The 19,630-nt window shown below is 39.5% G+C and overlaps 1 protein-coding gene across 4 annotated transcripts in view; it reads right to left on the bottom strand.

The window, feature by feature from the left end:
- The window catches only part of ZFYVE9 (zinc finger FYVE-type containing 9), a 47,611-nt gene that overhangs the window by 2,862 nt on the left and 25,119 nt on the right, over window positions 1-19,630 (bottom strand). For all 4 annotated transcript variants that reach the window (XM_081010812.1, XM_081010813.1, XM_081010814.1 and 1 more), the window contains 13 exons: window positions 17,592-17,768; window positions 16,114-16,283; window positions 15,783-15,906; window positions 13,849-13,971; window positions 12,441-12,596; window positions 10,206-10,430; window positions 9,018-9,100; window positions 7,963-8,067; window positions 7,028-7,178; window positions 3,894-3,974; window positions 2,853-3,015; window positions 847-952; window positions 37-213 (listed from right to left, as the gene is read on the bottom strand). In XM_081010812.1, the coding sequence (XP_080866938.1) occupies window positions 37-213; window positions 847-952; window positions 2,853-3,015; window positions 3,894-3,974; window positions 7,028-7,178; window positions 7,963-8,067; window positions 9,018-9,100; window positions 10,206-10,430; window positions 12,441-12,596; window positions 13,849-13,971; window positions 15,783-15,906; window positions 16,114-16,283; window positions 17,592-17,768 (1,841 nt within the window). The remainder of the gene's footprint in view (window positions 1-36; window positions 214-846; window positions 953-2,852; window positions 3,016-3,893; window positions 3,975-7,027; window positions 7,179-7,962; window positions 8,068-9,017; window positions 9,101-10,205; window positions 10,431-12,440; window positions 12,597-13,848; window positions 13,972-15,782; window positions 15,907-16,113; window positions 16,284-17,591; window positions 17,769-19,630) is intronic.

Raw genomic sequence — 19,630 nt, 5'->3', positions numbered from 1 at the left:
TGGAGAGAATTTTCCCCACAAGATGTGTTCACTTACTTGATCAGCATCAAGCGTAACACGTAAACCCAGCTTGGTCATCCCGTCTTCCTTCAAAAGCTTCAGGTGAGGGCACAAGGCCAGGCAGAAAGCCTTGGCCACATTCTCAGTCAGCCTGCTGTGGTCAGCAGGGTCACTTAGGCCATTGTGTTGGTCATCATTTTCCAGAAAGAAAACCTGAAGAAAACAATTTTCCCAGTCTCTAAATTTCTGTACCATAACGTCCTATTCTTGTAACTCAAGATCACTGTGACGAGGGCAAGCTTCTACTCCAATTAATGGCAGGGATTTTGGCAATTGAGGGAAAGTAGTTAGACCTAGAAGGGCATCAAATCAATGAAGAAAACATTTGGGCATTTTCCAATAGGACATGGTGGTGGGCAGATGCCCTTATATCACTGTGAATTTTATCTCTGTGGAGTATTTAAGATCTCCTTGATAATTAGATCTAGAAGTTTGTTACATTTTAACAAATAAAAACTCAGCCTCAGGTTTCTGCTCATCCCATCAGTATGAAAGAAATAGCCAGAATAATTAGGGTAGATGGACTGCCAATAAATGTATCAAGAGTCTTTTCTAGGATACCTTCTATACAGTAGTGTACTATATCCTTCAGAGCTAAGTGCCAAGGCTATATTCAAGGACCTGTATAGTAGAACCCACACAATGAGAGTCTCAGCCTGGGCTATATAAAAAGGAACACATTTGTATTCAACCAGAGTATTTGGTGAGGGCTAACATGGCTTTCCCCCCACCCCAAAGCAAGCAATACTTCTGCATTAACATACAAAAACAGTTTTGCTTCCTCACCTCTGTCCACCTAATGACCTTCCCATTTGCTTTATACTCTGAGCCATGGAATATTTTCACGCTTGTGATGGACTCCATTGATTTTCCATCAATGGGACTTACAACACTAGAAAGGAGGAAGTAAGAAACTTTTGTTAGCAGAATTTAAGAATACAGACCCAGATCAGAAGACTATGCAGAAAAATAAGTCCCTTCATCAAGACAATTTCATATACGTTGGGGAAATTGCAATAGAACACCACAAGCAGTTAAACGGACTGTGTGCAGACACACAAAGTAGTATGAGAGAGCCTTCCGTATACAGCTTTTTTGTTACCACCATTTCTGGTCAAATCAATTTTGCACATGTTAACGGTGCTTCCAGTTGTACCACAGAAAAGTCAAAGCCAGAAATGTGATCGGTACAGTTGCAAAGCATGTGTATGGTACTGAAGCAGAGTTTAATGGTGTACTGGCAGGGATGCTGCCATGGCCCTTTTGTATTAATCAGGGAGTTGGACTAAATTACTTCTAAGGTTCCATCTCTATACAGTAAATAGATAACCATCTGAATACTTATGAAACCTTTTAAAAAGAAAAACACAGTTCAAAGCTGTCTTTGTCCCCATACCAATACCCTAACATTTCAACACTTTGGACAATGTATGGCTGCAAGGGCACAGAACTTTTTCCAACCAGACAATTGCATTTTCTCATGAGACGCGTGTCAGTGGTGGGTGGGGCAGGAGATGAGTCTTACCTTTATGAGCAACTGGAATGTAACTTACTGCACAAATGTGAGAGGTTTCTACACCCTTTCCCCTCAACATCTCTCAATGCAGGCAAACGAAAGTCATAACAATTCAAGGACACATTCCAGCCAGACAGAAACACTCAAGGAATACATGGAGCAGGGATGGTGGGGTGGGAGGATGATACAAGGGGTCTGGAGGGCTATATTCTGCCCCCAGATCTAAGGTTCCCCACTATTTAGTGTAAACATTTGGTGTTTGTTTTAATGCAGAAGTCTTTTTCACACGGTAGCAAAACTCTTCCCTTTTTCGTTTTGGTAATCATCAAGCTACTGAAGCAAGATTAAGGCTAATGCCACTGTAAAGGTAAACAGGAAGCTGCTCCCATCAACCTACAAAAATAATTGTCTGTGTGAAACCACAGAACACCCCAGGAAGTCATCTGGAATACTACTACAACGGCAGCATCCTGAATACATATCAGAGGTAAATGCCTCTTTGAAGTAATGTCCCTGCAGCAGGGGAATGTAGCACATTCTACTACTGCATTAAACAGAAAAGCATGAAGACATTCTAGGGAAGCATAATAACTGTAACACAGTTAACACAACAAACAGTGTGTTAACCCCTGCAACTGAAAAGTAATTGCCACCACATGTGGAAGCATAAAATGCAGTTAGAGCTGTTAACATCCCGTGCACATATCTTACGTCAGTGGTTCAACATACCTTATCAATTTCTTTACAGCAATTATTTTAAGACAACAAAGGATATGTCTCCTCCTTGCACACTCACACACATGCTGACAGAAAGCACCAGCTGCTGCGATTTCCCTCAGTGTGTCGACACAATGCCTGTGCATTCATCTCAAAAGATGGTGCATACACAAATTTCAAATACCAAAGATACTCATGTAGTACATACTTTAATCTTTCATGCAAGTTTTAAGGGGTAGCTTGGTTCCTATAACATTAACAAGTGTTCAGGTGATGCTGTAGAGCAAGATATACATATGATAAATTAATTCGTGAGACATCTGGCCTTAGCATCAGGCTTTTTTAAAATAAAAAACACCTCTGGGGAGTCAGATCAGCTAACACCCTCTGCTAATTAATTTGAAGGTGCTAGTTCATACCCCTTAAGAATATCACCTCCTGGAATATGAACATGCACTCCATGCAAACAGGCAGATGAATGTGCCATCTTTTCCTTACCAAGAAAGCATATAAAACCAAACAAGCTCATTTAATATCAAGAAAATACTCCTATATTTACCCCTTGTTGAAGTTTTTGTCATCATCCACCCACTGAATGTGCACATGTTCTTGAGGCTCTTCAGCATCCACTTTACCACAGGCAATAGTGAAGTCTTTCATCTCCCTCAGAGCCTGCCTCAGGGAGTCCATATTTTCAGCCGTTATCTGGACCATGACTCCATCTAGGTAGGACAAGACACAATCAGGACAACAGCCCACAGCTGTATTCTTAACCAGAGAACAAATGTACAGTGGATTCATGCTGCAAATATCAAAGTCCTAAACCAAACTTTTGAACATACACTTGCTAATAGGAGGTGGGTGGAATCCTGAGCCCTGGATTTCAGATTTGCCTAGGGGTCTATATGTAAACAGTGCAGCCCACACAATTCACACACTACAAAAATCAAGGCATAAAATTATATGGATTAGGCCTTGGTATAAAAATGGAATCAAAAGCCTGGATAGGACAGCACAATCCCAATCTCCAACACACACACCCTCCAGAAGAAAACATTCCAGGATGTACTCTGTGTGCTACATTCCGCAGCACATTATACAAAATTAGCCTAAACTGAAACATCAGGTGTTTATTTCATTATTTATTTGTTTTAAAATACTTCTATATTGCCATTTCATTAAAAAAAAATCAAAAGCAGTTTACAGAAATTATATATACACAATATAATTGGTATTGACAGCAAGAGTACAAATTAATTTTAAAGAGCCTTTTTCGTAACTACTACTTATCTATCATCTATATTCCTGTTCTAGTGTTAAAATCTTCACAGACAGAAATTGTCACGCCTTAAAAAAAAGAGCACATTATCCACATTCAGTTTTCCACCACCGCCTGGTACTTTAAGCACAGGAGTAAGTACATCCTCTTTTTTGTTTATTTAAGCTTGTCTCTTGCTCTAAGATTCTAAGAACACAGTACTTAGTTTAAAAATAGCAATACGTTTTGTAAACAAGGTTAAGTTCTAACTACCACCAAAGCACTGCTACATTTAACCAAGAAGAAACTGGTGTACATGGTGAAAGGTGACTCAAAATTTACCTTCTACAATGCTGGACTTTGCCAGATAGCCTGAAGAAGACTTTAGAGCTCCACTGAACACAAAGAAGCTAGCTCCAGTCACTGCAACAAATGGGAGACATGAATAAGATTCATATTGTTTGTTTAAGTCAATGACCAGTAGAGAAGATAAAAAGAAAACACACAAAACACAATAAAATATATTAGATATTACATGTAGAGTTAAAAACTATGTAAGATAAAAAACATGAGAAATATAATTATATTAAAATGTAAAAAAAACCCAAGGTAATGTGTTAGTAATTCTAAAATTAAGACACTGTATATAAGAGCCATGTTTCAGAATTAGATCAGCAACAAAGCAGCCAATAATCCAAACAAAGCCCATGTAAAACAAATGTATGCAACTACCAATATTGAATGATGGAGGAAAGCGCCTTTCAATAGCGTTTTCTAAGCCAAGTAAAACACTTTGGTAAGTCCAAGTATTAAAAAGAAACCCACATTTTCCACCTGATCACTAAAAGTAATCCTAGAGCTTTAAAATTTGACGTCCTGGGAAAATTACTACTTCAGCATGGACCTGAGTAATGAGTAGTTCCAAACAGATTCTGCAAGGGGACTTTCCTTGAAGAATCAAGAGGTGTGTGCTGTCTTCATGAAAACCTCTTTACTTACTAAAATTTAAGCATTAGATAATGGCAAAGAAATAGTATACAAGGTCTCTGTGCGCCACTCTGATATTTTATAATGTGAGCAATTCATAGAACTTTTTTAAAAAAATCAACCAGAGGCAGAATCAGTGCAATGCCCAGAATCCAACTAGCTGTGGGTGAAAGGCGATTTTACTTCCAGCATCTTTCAGCCAGTTCAAGATTAAAGGTAAAGGTACCCCTGACCATTAGGTCCAGTTGCGGACTCCTCTGGGGTTGTATGCTCATCTCGCTCTATAGGCCGAGGGAGCTGGCATTTGTCCACAGACAGCTTCCGGGTCATGTGGCCAGCATGACTAAGCCGCTTCTGGTGAACCAGAGCAGCGCACGGAAACGCCATTTACCTTCCCGCCAGAGCGGTACCCATTTACCTACTTGCACTTTGACGTGCTTTCGAACTGCTAGGTGGGCAGAAGCTGGGACCGAACAACGAGAGCTCACCCCGTTGCAGTGTTCAAGATTACTCACAGTCTTATATAGAATTCCCTCCAGAAAACGTATTTCATACAACTGGCCAGTCAAAAAGCTTAAATGGTTATTTGCTCTCCTTCAAAAAGGAGATCTGTGGGTATTCTTAGGACTTCAGGAGCAAAGTAGAATCTAAGCAGCCACAGTGGACCCCCATGCTCGGTATCAGCTGCGTCTGGTTTAAGCAGCTGGAACAAAAGCTTTGGCACGATCTTTCAAGCTTCATAAATTGAATTATTGCAAGGATGTTTACATGGAGCTGCCTTCAAAGGCTGTTTGGAAGCTGGTATAGAATCTACCACCCGTCTGTTAACATAAGTGGTGACAGGATGATCATTACTTGACTTTAGCACCAGAATTGTGAACTAGGAATATGTATCTCTGCAAAGGGGATCTCCTATAGTTATGAAAAGACAATTCAGTTGTGAGTGCTGCATTCATATATATGTAGAATGTAAAGTTCAGCCAAATAAATGCTAATCATTACTGGCTGAGAAAGGTTCAGAAAGGAAAGCAAATTAATTGGCCTGTTTCAGATGCAACACTAAAGCATTGTTTAGCAGGAGAAGATCAAGCCACAAAAAGCTTCACACTGTCACCAAATCACAGAATTGTAGAGTTGGAAGGGACCATGAGGGTCATCTAGTCCAACCCCCTGCAATGCAGGAATCTTTTGCCCAAAGTGCAGCTCGATCCCACAACCCCAAGATTAAGTGTCTCATGCTCTACTGACTGAGCTATCCCAGCTATGTATACCATTCCTCCTCCACACACGTGAAGAGGAGACTGAAAGCATTCATGTTTCCCTTTATCTCCTGAGTTCAGAAGCTGTGATAGTACAAAGAAGCCAGGATCTGAAATCACAGTATAGCTGATGAATCCCACCATGGTGTGTAGCATAAGAAAGATGAAAAATTGACTTTTAAAATGGAGAGGCAAATGGAAACAAGCAGTGAAAAGCTGCATAGTATTCAATGTGCTTGCACAAAGTGCTCCAATTAATATTAATACTAATATTAAAATTAATTATAACCCAGAATTTCTCAGGGCAGTATAACACATTTTATTAAGGTTCAAAATTACAGCTATGACATTAAAACCATGGAGATTGCAGAATAGTAATCCAGCAGCAGAGAAGCAACTTCTTTAAATCAGACATCTCCATAGGCCTGAATGAAAAAATCTCTTACCAGACAACTGTTAACGAGAGGAAAAACTGTTTATGAGAGCAACAACTGTATCTCCTATGGGAAGGAATTCCCCACCCAGTGTGCCATCAAGGCCCTGCTCACTGTTAGCATACAACCAGCTGCAGTTGTTCATGAAACTGCAAGCAGGACATCTCTAACATATCTAAAAGAATAACGTCAGCATATAATGGGATAGTTGTTCCTTTAAGTACTTAGGTCCCAAGCTGTATATGGCTTTGTACACCAAATCCAGCACCTTAAATTGGGCCCAGGCAGCCAGTGTCAAAGATCACTTACATATGAACCTGTCAAGAATTTTGCAGCCACATTCTTCACCAACTGCATCTCCAAGGGCAGGCCCATATAGAGCACACTGCAGTAGTCTAAACGTGAGGTTACCAGCCCATATACCTAGGCTGCCCTGATGATGAACCAGCAGAAGCTGGGCTGAGGCACCTCTTGCCATTGAAGCCTCGTGAGCTTCTAGAAGCACCCTCAGCTTATGAATCTGTCGCTTCGGGAAGGGTTGCAGCTTCGTTCAGAATAGGCCGTATACCCAATTCTCACCTGTGAACCATCACCAACAGTGCCTTTGTTTTATCAAGATTCAGTCTCAGTTTAGTGGCTCTCATTCAGGCCATAACTGCCATCAGGCACTAGGGCTCTTTGCTCATCATGCACTTACAAAATTAAAAGGGCTTACAAGCAAAAAACAACAAACAAGAAAACAATGCAAACAGCAGACTGTTTATGGGGGGGTGAATACATTGTCAGCAACTCTCACCCTTCCGCGGTTGATTATGAATACTGATGGCCTGTGTCTGATAGTTCCCATCATCATTCTGCACACACACGAGATGAGAGTCTGCCCTGTCATTAAAGCATGCCCCACCTGCTAGAACATGCTCATTGGACTTGTTCATGGCTTTCATCATCTGCAACCAAAACATTCACCATTACCACATAATATGAGACCACCACCCAGGAAACGTGAGAACTGTCTCCACAGGTGCAAACCCTGAAGAAAAATGACATCTGTACGGGGCAGATGGAAGCAAACTTTTTTTTTCTGTCAAAGAACTCCTTTCAGGGATAACTGGGGGGAGGGGGGGGGCTAAAGTCAGCAGTGGCCAAGGCCAGAGCCAAAGGTAGTCTCTGTCTCTCTGTCTGTCTGTCTGTCTGTCTGTCTGTCTGTCTCTCTCTTTTCATAGGGGGTACTTCACTCTTGCCAAGGGTCTGAGGCGATGCTTGCCAACGATCACATAAAATCAGGCCAATGGCTGTAGAGTGCCCACCCCAGGAATAGGGCCAAATTAAACTATTTGCAATGCTGTTTCTTGGCTCTTTGAAAAAAAAAATTAACAATCACTGAATTAAAATTTTAGTCCTCCAAAAGAAATATATGATTTATGGCATACAATATTTTGGAGGAGAAGAACATGCAAGACAGTTTACACCTGATCTGCCATATCAACATGAGATATTAAGGTATGTCATTATTGATAATTTTTCAGATGGGAGACAAGGTAAAGAGCTATCATGGCTTAACCAAAGCTGCTCCCTCAGTTGCTTGCTGAGCAAGAATTTGAAACCCAGTCTCACCGATCCAGTTTTATTCACCCATCAAGTAACTCCTAGTTCATGCAATATTTCATCAATAGAAGAATCACTGTGATGCTTCTAGGACATGTGTGTTATATATTTATTCACACTACATACCTCATTGTATCTGTTGCTGGGAATTTTGATGCTGGTTTTCCTCACTTCCATATCAACCACTAAGCCTTGGACAACTGGCAATGTATACTGGTAATTTCTGAAGTCCTGTCAGTACACAGAACAATGAAAATCACAATTGCTGCTGGCATTTGAGTTTCAGCAACGCAAGAACTATGGGTCAACTTTGAAAAATTACAATAAAAAGACTAAATCCATTCGCAATAAGCAGTATTCTTTACTCATTATTTTGTTTAAAATATTGAAAAATACACTTTGTTTCAGGAGCAACCTAACCCATCAGTAGGGGCTCTGAAAACAACACTAAGTAGAAAGAACTGATATTGTACCAATGAGTTTCATGGGACATAATGTGTATCAGAGTAAGCTGGGGACGTTTAGCTGTGAGAAAATAGAAATTGCCTTTGGGTGAACAAGAACAGGAAAGGAGCACCTGATAATCTCCCATTCCCACCCACTCACCCACTTCTGCTATATTCCTTCCTGGAACACACTTCACATTTAGAACAGGTGCCTGTTTAAGCTCCTTAAATGCTATGGGGCATCAGCATCACTCCAAGGTATTCTTTCTGTCCTAGAGCACACCTGTGCTCTTTCTCTAGCATACAAAAAAAATTACAGGACACTAAACTGCGGTTCCTTGGTATAAAGGTACAGATGAAATGCTTAGGTGGTTTTTTTTAACAGTAGTGTGCCTACAGCTATATGATGGTCCAGTTCAGAGATGTTAAAAAAAAAAGGATCTTTAGTGTTCTCTTTTGAAATCATATGGATGTTTTAGTCAGTTTTAAATTATATTTTTTGTTTACGTTTTTGTATGTAGTTTGTAAAACACTTTGAGAATAATTTTTTGCTTGAAAACTGTATATAAATTTGTTAAATAAATAAATAAATAAATAAATACTACTCCATCATATCTAGATTTAAGAAATCTACGTATTATTATATTTTCAGAATAACAGTGCATATAAATTAGGTGAGTGAACAGGACACATACATTTTTCTATTTGCAAAATAATCTTGTAACCATCACTTACTGCAAGAAGATTCATAATTGTGTGTCCAGTCTCTCCAAACAATGGCTTACGAAATCTGACACTGAAAAGTGGGCACGGGTACACTAAGAAAGTAGGAAAAAAGATCTCAGAGTCAAACATATCTATGGGGAAGTTTACTCCAAAAACCTTGCATTTGGTAGCTAGAAAATCAAATTTAGAAAAATATCAACAGTAGGAAGATCAAAATAACACCATGGCTTGTATCCAGACATGCTCAGAGAAGTTCCACTTGCACAGGAAGAAGTTCCATTTGCACAACAAAAACCACGGTCCTTTCACAAGTGGAGAACCCCCACTGGATTCTGATTCCCTCTGCAAATAGAATGAGTCCTTTTTTGCAAAGCAGCAAGTCTTGCTCCAACCCAGAGTTCTCCCTCATTGTGGCTCTTTGCCAGTGGTCTACATATAGTCACATACAAGGAAGGAATCATTCTACCTATGTTGGTGCCTGTCTGATCAAGGACAATTGTAAGAATAGAATAACAGGATGGGCCTTCAGATTTCTACTTGGAGCACAGATGTGTGCCGAGGAAAGATGCTCTGCCTTTCTAGCAACACTTTCCATGTTTTTATTTGTACACTACAGAGCCAAAATGGGAGCACAAGAAGTCACTGTGTGTGATCTAACACTAACCCCAACTGACTTAAACAAATGATTGTTGTGGAGATCTTAACAGCTTATATTCAGTACTAGGTATTTGTAACCATTTTAATTTTCAAGTTTGCCTAGGTTTCAGTTACTTATGAAAGTGGTGCACACACAAAAGAACCACTGAATACAACTCTGAAAACCATGGCTGCACCAGTTACTCCAAGCTCCCATGTCTGATAGGGAGCCACAGAGCCCTGCATCACACAGAAAGCCATTTTAAACCCACTTCAGACACTGTTCCCATATAACATACCCTACTGTGCATTAAGTGCACAAGCAACTACTTTAATGTAGGTTAATTTGGCCAACAGAATCACATTTAGTAATGTCCTTACAATGGTAGCTTGGACCCTAACCTTTTGCTCCATGAACAGAAGACTCCCTTTGCTCACAAAGCAAAAAGTTTGAATCCAAGGCAACGTGATTACCAGCAACAAAACGGTAAAATATGTATATATGACACTCTGAAACCAAGGCTGGGATCTAACAGGACACTGAAGAGTAATAGGACTTACACCTGTATTCAGCTCCAAGTCTCAACATCAGTCGGATGGGAAATACTTTGGCCCAAGGAGTCTCCCATTTCTGGATAAGGATTCCAAATAAATATGGTGGAGTGGGGAGCACCAAGTCCTGCAGCGACTGATACACAGGTGTAACATACAAGAAGCCGCCATGCTCCTTACTGCCGAGAAAACTCTGACTGAAAAATGAATGTCCTAAATTACCCACAACACTGCCTATGAAAACAAGAGAAATAGTTATTATTAATGGCTATATATCAAAAAGGCAAGATAAAATTGCACAGAGATCCTACTTCTTCTTGTGCTACTTGTTACACAGAAGAAAACCTTTTTAAAGAAATGTTAAGGTATACTAACTTAAATTACCCATTTGCAGCAGATATACCAAATAAAAGCAAATGGAATTTTATTCAATAGTATATAATGCTTTATTTTTCCAGTTTAATTAGAAAAGTTCTGCACACACTTATTTATGTCATTTCTAGGTATTTGCAACTGAAATCTCTACAGTGTAGATTCTCTGCCACAAAAAAACCCAACAACCCTGATCCCAAAAGGGATCCGAAAAAAGCAACTCCACAAACATTGGAGCATTCTGAAGCAGCCATATGCTGAGTCTTAGGTTAGAGATGGAATATACGGTAATTTTAAGAAAGTGCTTTGAAATATATGTTGCACTTCTCATGATTAGCACAAAATACTTTTATCCAAAAGTTTGACCTCTTGTCAAACAGGATTTGCAGGTCTTAGAAATGACACCAAATCCTGCCAAGCAATTTTATCAGATGTGAAGGTGTGATGAGTATATACATACCATGAGCAGCACACTTAATTCACTCCCAACTTCCTGAGAAAACTTTGTCTCTGGGCTTAACCTGGTAGATTATTTATTACTATTATATACAGAGAAAACCTTTGTTTCAATAGTGAAATTATATGTCACAGGTTTTAAACTAGTACCAATACCATGCTTTATATTGTTGCATTTTAACAACAAAGGATGTTAATGAAACAGAGAATGCTTAAAAGTTAATAATATGTGATGTTGAAAATGTTGGACCTAAGATTAAGGACACTCAGGTACAAATTTCTACTCAGCCATGAAGCTATGACCTGCAGGTACTAGATATGCAGCCCAAGCGCATACAACTCTTAAAGCTCTAAGCCCTGCTGAAAATTTCTCCACTGTTATAAAGCAGAAATCCTTTACAAATTTCCCACTCCCCTCAGCTTTTCAGAAATAATTACACACAGTGTACCCTCTATTTATTACAGGCATGTTTTGCATTATAAGAAACCAGCAGCCTTCTACCTGGCGTTACTCGGAAATTTTAAGAAATCCCAAAATCAGCACCATTTTGAAAGGTTCAGTCTGCTATCTTGATTTGAAAAACCTGCTCCCTGATCTCGGGAACCAGCAATTTTTTAAAATGCTGTGTTAAGAGGTGTTCCAAAGCGTAGCAAACAAATGAACAACTTTCCAAAATATATAGCAGAATGGTTAAGACACAGTTGTCTTATTCATTGCACTTATAGTAAATAACTTTACAGCAAGCTGTTTCTGATAACCCCCTAGCAGTGTTAATTTAGTGTACTGTATTGCATCCCTCCACAACTCTCTCTCAACTACTTACCATGTCAGAACATAAGCAAGCCACATACTAAGAGTGTATTATGGACCACTGCAGAAATTGATTTAGAGTGCTATGAGTCATGAAGATCATCTGCTCACAAAACAAGAATCCTTTTTGTATCCAGCACAGTAACTCATGATTTAATTTGATTGCCTTACATTTCTGAACTACAGAAATAGAACCCTCCCCAAAAAGAATCATAAAGTCAGCATTACTGGTATTAAATTTTGGCTTTTGATTAAAAATAACAAAGCCCCGAAACCCTGCTTCCTTCACAGCATTGAAGGATAGTATATCAAAGAATACCAAAAATAGAATTCAAATACACATTATGTAGAGGTCATAAATTATGCAACACTGTAGTGAAATTGCACATAGTAATAACTGTAGTATGCTGGATCAAAGTTCAATCAGCATCTGAAGAAAAGGCAGAGAGCCCTTTGGTTACTTAAATATTATTTAATAGTGTACAAATATGGACTATTTTATAAAAGAATCTAGAAGGCACAGCTATACAACTGTGATGACTTAATAATTCAAGTAATTTAGCTGTCAGAAGTCATCACAATTTTCAAATAGGCAGTTCTCTCACCTGCCAAAGCATCTCTATAAAGCTGCACAAAGTGGTTGAAAATATCCTTCGGCAAACACTTCTCATCAGGTAAGCACTGGAGAAGAATTACTATTTCTGACTGGCCCACGGCATGCATTCCTTTTGTAGTGAAGCACCAGCACTTCCTGTTCACATCTGTAGAAGAGAAAGCACAATGAGGGTTTGTAAAAATAAACATATGGAGCACAGTCATACCTAGTATTGCGTACGCTTCATGTTGCGTCTTTTCGCGTTACGTCCCGCGGCAACGCGGAAGTACCAGAACATGTTACTTCCGGGTTTCGCTGCTCGCGCCTGCGTAGAAGCGCTAAATCGTGTTTCACACATGTGCAGAAGCGCCAAATTGTGCCGCGCGCCTGCGCAAACACAGCGCTTCAAGTTGCGGTCATTTCACGTTACGGACGTGCCTCCGGAATGGATCCTGTCCATAACACGAGGTACCACGGTAAATGCAAAATTAATGCAGACATTACTGTAGGCTGCTTATTTGCCAAGGCCAAACTAAACACAACAGAGCTCTCTGACTCAGGATCTCATTTATATATATAAAAACCATGTATGGTTTTTGTGTATGGGTTGTGTGTAGATTTTAGACAACAGTACTGGGTGATTCAGGGTTAGACCCTTCTTGCAATATCACATTCCTCAATTAAAATCCTTCCCAAGCTATTCAACCTGCAGGTTAAAAGTCTTGGTTACTATAAGGTTGTGTTTCTAACCCAATACGGCAACCTCTGCATTTGCTAGTCTTTACATTTTAAGTCTCTCCTCTCAGCACAGCACTGCAATGGGGAGGAATCCCTCAAATTGGCAGGGTTATGGCTTGTGTCTGCCAGTGTGCATCTGTGTGCCTGCCTGTGTGTGCACAGGCTTGGTCGGGGAGAGGCACAAAGCTAGGGGACACCAAAGTTCATTTTGACAACACCCTCCACTGACATGAAGCCCTTAGACCAAATAAGGTTAGCCACCTCTAGTTTAACCACATAGGTTAAACTAGGCATTCATCTAAGCTGCTATCATGCGTGAAATGAGGTACCTTGCGCAACAGGACTTCTCTCCCCCTCTCCCACCTGTACTTTCCAAAATCAGCTATGGAGCGTTTCGAGGAACCCTCAGAACAGGTTTAGGGGACAAATGGGGAGAGAAGAGCAAGGGAAGTCCCACTGCATGAGTATGTGAATTCATATATTGGGTCTCAGAAAAAAATATCCTGGACTTTGGCACACAATCACTTCCAAGACACAGACCAGAAAGACAATTCACTACTGTTACTTGAAGGTGATTTTCTGCAATGCAAGAAGTTTTTCACAGGGAAATGTTTTACAAAGCAAAGAAAACTGATTCATTGCAAGATTGTTTTATCATCATCCAAATAAACTGGACTTACAGTTCACAATTTTAACCATGGACAGCAAATTTGCATTTAAAACAAACACAAGGGGGTCAGGGCCACCATCTTCCAACTGCTGCATCACTGATATATGAGATGGTTTTTCTTCTACAGCATAATCTGAAAGCAAAAAAGGTAGCTGTCAAATGATGGTTGTCAAGTGTCTTATGCAATTTGGCAATAGCATACCTCTCATATTTAAGTACTGTGTGGTCTATCATCTTATTCAAATGGATGGGTGGAGGATTTTTAAAAAATGAGATTTCCCCCCAACATTTCATTGGGTTTAGGTAACATCTGAAAAATGCATGCTATCAGTAATACCTACTGTTGTTGTAGGTATTACTGATAGCATGCATTTTTCAGATAACAGTGAAAGTATTACTGTGAAATCAATTACTGAATACTATTGCCTGTTCTTAAAAAATAAAATAGCATTTGTTTAACAGACCCATAATAAATACCTTTGTAAATCTTTATTTGATAGTGGAACAAAAAAAAGATTTCTACCCTGGGGCTTCTACAAAACACATCTCTATGTCAAGCACTGTATATGGCATTAAACACAACCGTTATAAACCAGCTTTGGCATCTCAGTCGTGTATTGCAAATATATGCAGGCTGCCCCTCAGAATGATCAAAAGGATTGGTGGGGTTTCCATGGGGAAGACCAGCTTATATATGCTAAGGAAGCCAGGGGTACAATATAACTATGTGCTTTGCATGTGGACATACATTCCTGTGTGATCCTGTCAATAGAAGTTCAGCCACTAAGTACGAGGGGTAGAATGCAGGTTCTCACTCCTCAATCAAAGTCCTTAATTTTCCCCGAAAGGAGCAAATGGGAATCCTTTACTGCCATGGGAGATATTAAAGGTATGCACACAGGGGTACCACTGGGTAAGATATAATTTTTCTCCCTATAACTGCGGACCCTAGCCACCGATCACCAAGCCTTCTTCTATCTGCATAGCCCTGGCCTTTCTTCTGTTCCATGCCCATGCTAGAGTATGATGGAATATTGGGAAGTGGCTTTTATTTGCTTATGTTTACAGTGCCATAATATAATTACAATATGTTGTTGTGTCCCAACACAATATCCATTAATGAAATCATATTTAAAGGCTATATTGTGAAGCATTCCCATAAACACAAATTCATGAATCCTTTCTAGTTTTCCTTTTTTAAAAAACTTTGAACATCAGGACTTTTGACAGAATGAAGTGTTTGTCAGATATAAAATTTACTGCAAAAAAAATAACTTGGAATATATCCATAATTCTGGAATATATCCATAGTCATTGGTTCTTAATTATTAAGTTTATCAACTGATCAGTTTTAGTTGTTTAAATAATTAAACAAATAGTACTTGCCACTCGGGGTAGTATTTTATGAAGAGTCTTATTTCACAGGCAATCATTTAGTTTTATCTATTGCAAACAAGTAGCTACACATAGATATTATTCTCCACTGCTTCAAATTGCAGAAACTTCATGACATTGATATGAAAGATGTGACCAAGAAAAATTGGCAGTATGCCAAGAGATCAGATATTAGGTACTTGCTGTGGGTGTGACCACACACCATAGTGCTGATAACCTCTAGCCCAGCTCAGAGAAGGACTACCCCAGAAATTAGTACTTTCCTAGAAAGGCAATCCCTTCTTCCAATTTCACATGCATCCAAGTCAACCTTTTGAACTCCCATCACTATTCAGTACACCTGAAAGATTATATGTACACATAATCCCCATTTGTGTTAGAGATAACAGATATTTTATTAAGCCTGACCTTGCCTGTTAATATTCAGCCAACTGACAGTCAAGACTATTTGACCTTGATCCAGAAGACTTTGGTTTCAATATGGACTGCTCTAGGATGGAATGTTACTCATTAAACCCAAAAACAGACACACCACAGTTTAATTCTCACCTCCTTTCACCCCAGTAGAAATAAGAATTGGAGGAAGCCCATCTTCTGGAATAAGATTCATCGCACTGCCAACTGGACTTCCAACCTGAGTAATGCTTCTTGAAAATGCAAGTGTGTTTTCAGTCTACAAGAAGCAGTAAACAACAACACTATGTAAATGCATAACTAGACATATTTTACTCTTCATTTTGTAAAATACAAGATACAAAAAACAATCTGTACTATAGGCTCTCATGTAAAAATACATTGCTAGGGAAGCTACTTCTGCCTGTACCCTCTGACCAAGAGACATGTCCAACATATTACAACAAAAATCAGAGCTTTTCCTCACCTCTACGGGTGAAGTAGTGTTGCTCATGGGTTTGCTTGGATCATGTGACACTGCTAGCGCTCCAGGGGAGGTTGTTCCAGCCACTGCCAATTTGGCTGCATCAGCAACTTCCCCATTGGGTAAGATGCCATCAGCAAACCAAACTCGTCTTTGTTCTCTGGGCTGAGCCACTAAGAAAGAGATGGGAACAACTCATCAAAAGAAATGCATGCATGAAAAGAGAAGTGAAGCTAGCTGGCTTTAACTGAGATACAGAAATACACTGAAACACAAACTAAAAAACAGCAGCGGTAGGGATTTTGAATATATCCAAGGCCACAACCAAAAGAAGAAGAATCTGATTTTGGTTCAACAGTTCCCATAGTGGTTGTTTTTTAAGGCAGCTTGTCTTTTCATCAGCAGTTGAAGATATTTTTTAAAAAGAACATTGTAAATAGTAATTTTATCTTTAGTGATAACCAGATTAATATTCAATCATTTAGATCTAAGCATCTTGATCCTATAGTTAATCTCTAAACTGAATAAATACCTCCACCAGATACATCGAGTTAAGGAGGCTTTCCTATGCAAATAAAGAACCAGTTTGAGCAGTTCTCAAACATTGACATTTACACAGGTAGATATAGGCATTTGATTTTCACTTGATGAAAATAAACTGCTTTAGAGTGCTGAGTAACTATCAGACCATACTTCTTCTCATCAGCCATGGGTGTTTCATATACCCACTTGCCTTTGAGTAAATCCCATTGAATTGGGATTCTACTGTTATTTACACAAACTATCACAGGTGCTGGTCATCTGAAAGACCCTATATGCCAACAATCTCTTTATAGGTAAAAACAGGTAAGGTTGTAAAATGTATACAGTGCAACAGAGATGGTTGAGTGGTCAGATTTGCACCACTGTTTAGGAATTATATGAAGTAGTATCAAAGAGAAACTTGACATAAACTACTGACATACATGTCTTTTATTCAAGTCACTTGGGTAGGAAAAATTGCTACAGCAGAAACAACAAATGAAGCTCAGGCTCTGCAAATAGTTTTTCCTTATGTGTGCATGTCACTTCTTTGGATTGCAGCCCAAGTAAATAATACTAATCAGCATTAACACTAATCAGCATTTTGATAACACACTTAGAATTCAGAAGTACTCTGTATGATGGCAGAGGTCATCATACAGGGTGACCAAAGCAGTTTCTGTGCCAAAACTGGGCTTAAACCTTGATTGAAATGGATTCAGAAAATCAATTTATTCCAAAAGTGCCTGGATCTGGTCTGCAACCACTTGCTCCAGAACCTTGCTCAAGAAAGGGAGATTAGCAACTGGCTGGTAGTTAGCTAGGTTTTTCGAATCCAAGGAAGGCTTTTTAAGGAGTGGTTTCACCACTGCCTCCTTCAAACAGGCAGGGACCACCCACTCTCATAAAGAGGGGGAGTAGGGAGATGGAATCTAAGCAGAAGAAAAGAAGATCCCTACCTTCTGCACCTGGATGCTTTAGGACTCCCACAGGTACCATAACAGTAGGTGGTGGAGAGTTCAGAGCTCCAGAAGCCTGTGCTTGCTGTAAAGGAGGAATGGTAGAACAGTACTCAGCAGGATTGTTAGGATTAGGGCTCTGGCTTGAGGCACTCATCATGTTCTCCCAGGCTTGTGCTAAGGAAACACAAAACACACAAAAAGGCAATCAGTACACCAGAAAAATCATGCAACCACTGCAATCCTAAACTTTGCGATATATCAGATTAATGACTCTTTTCCTTCATCAGAAAATATATTTATGCAACTATAAGTCCTGAACCTATCCAGGTGTGGTCTAAACATCTGCCTCTGCTCCCTAAGATGAAGTAGCAATCTGTAGGAGGCAATGTAGACAGCTCTGCCTTTTCTAAAATATTTCATGCTCACATCCATACTGGTTTTTTTCATCAGCACTACTGGGACAGGGCTGCTCCTTGGATGCCCTCTGGATGATTGGCAGAGATAGTGGAGCTGTCCACTTATGCCAATAGCCCTGTACCCCATGCTCAGGAAAGCACAGAACTAGATTATAACTTTAACAAAGTCAAAAAGCAAAAATAAAGACGAATCTCAAAATATTAGACGAATTCCACTGAATAGTTGGCACCTTTAGCATCAAATGTTGTGTACTGAGAAATATGATTATTGAAATTATTAATACTGGAAAAAATATTTTTACTACAAAATACCGACTCAGCCTAGAGCTTCAAAGGATACCTAAAAGGTGGTGGCATGTTCAAGAGTCTGATCTTATCTCCTCTTGGGCCTCTGTGGTATGAAAAAAATATAACCACTGTAAAAGGGATTCCCATCCAACTATCCAACTTTCCTTTACAATCTTTATGAATTGTCTGGAAATGATTTTTTTAAAAAATAGGAACATGTCTGGGACTGTAAGTAGATGAGCACCAAAACACAAACACCACACTTCTCTATTCCACCCCATCCACTTCAACATTCCCACAAGTCAGCCACCAATTGAACAATCACTACTTCAGCCTCCTGAAGCAAAGAACGATGAAGTACTTGTTGTACTGTACCCAAATACACCAAAGTAACTAACTGACAAACAACAGGAAAACAGCAGCATCACCTACCACTGCAACTTCATAGAACATAGATGCAGCTTGGTTCCAGGCACAGAAATACATGCACCTACAGGCAATGTGGACCCTCTTATAAATACTTTTCTTTCCCATCACTAATGAGTAATGGAAAGGAAAGGCTTCTGAAGGGAAATTACAGCTCAATTAATTTTATTAGACTTTGTTAACAAAAGGTGTTCAGATACAAATGAACCTATATCAGGTTCCAACCTTGCACAAGTACAACCCAAAAGTATTATGCCTTAACCGAATGGAGTCAGCTACCTTTGTTACAAAAGCAAGGGTGTTTCACGACATACACTCAGGGCATCCTTAAGAAGGGCTTAGCTCAGTGGTAAAGCATCTGCCCTGTAAGCAGAAGGTTCCAGGTTCGGTCACTGCCATCTCCAAGAAGGACTGGGAATGTCACCTGCCTGAAGGCCTGCAGAGCTGCTGCTACTCAATCAGATGACACGGTGTGTGATAGACCACTTGTCTGACTTGAAATAATGCAGCTTCCTATGCAACTCCCCCCTCTTCTCAGAGAATAATATTTCTTGTCCTCAAAAATCAATGTCACTTTAGTCACTACTTTTTAATTCATAGTTGCAATAAACCCACCATTTCCTGTCACATTTCTATCAGCCTATAGGGAGAGATGTTAATATTTAATGCTTTAAATAGCACTGCACTTAAACTGCGGTAGCTCATTGTCAAAACGCAGTACAAATTTTAACAACATAATTCTTAGAATCCTTTTGAGACAGATAAGAAGTGACATTTCTGAGCTTATATACTCAGCTTTTTAGGCCAGGCATCTTTTCAGGCACCAAAAATGTAATGTACGAGGCACAAAATGTCTGGAGCTACTGTCAAGATCACTGCCTTACATAAATCACTTGCAAGCGTTTA

Source organism: Podarcis pityusensis (genome assembly GCF_964106645.2).
Source record: "Podarcis pityusensis genome assembly, chromosome: 6".
NCBI lineage: Eukaryota > Metazoa > Chordata > Lepidosauria > Squamata > Lacertidae > Podarcis > Podarcis pityusensis.
Note: the sequence above shows the minus strand (reverse complement) of the source record. Positions and strands in the feature narration are given on the sequence as shown.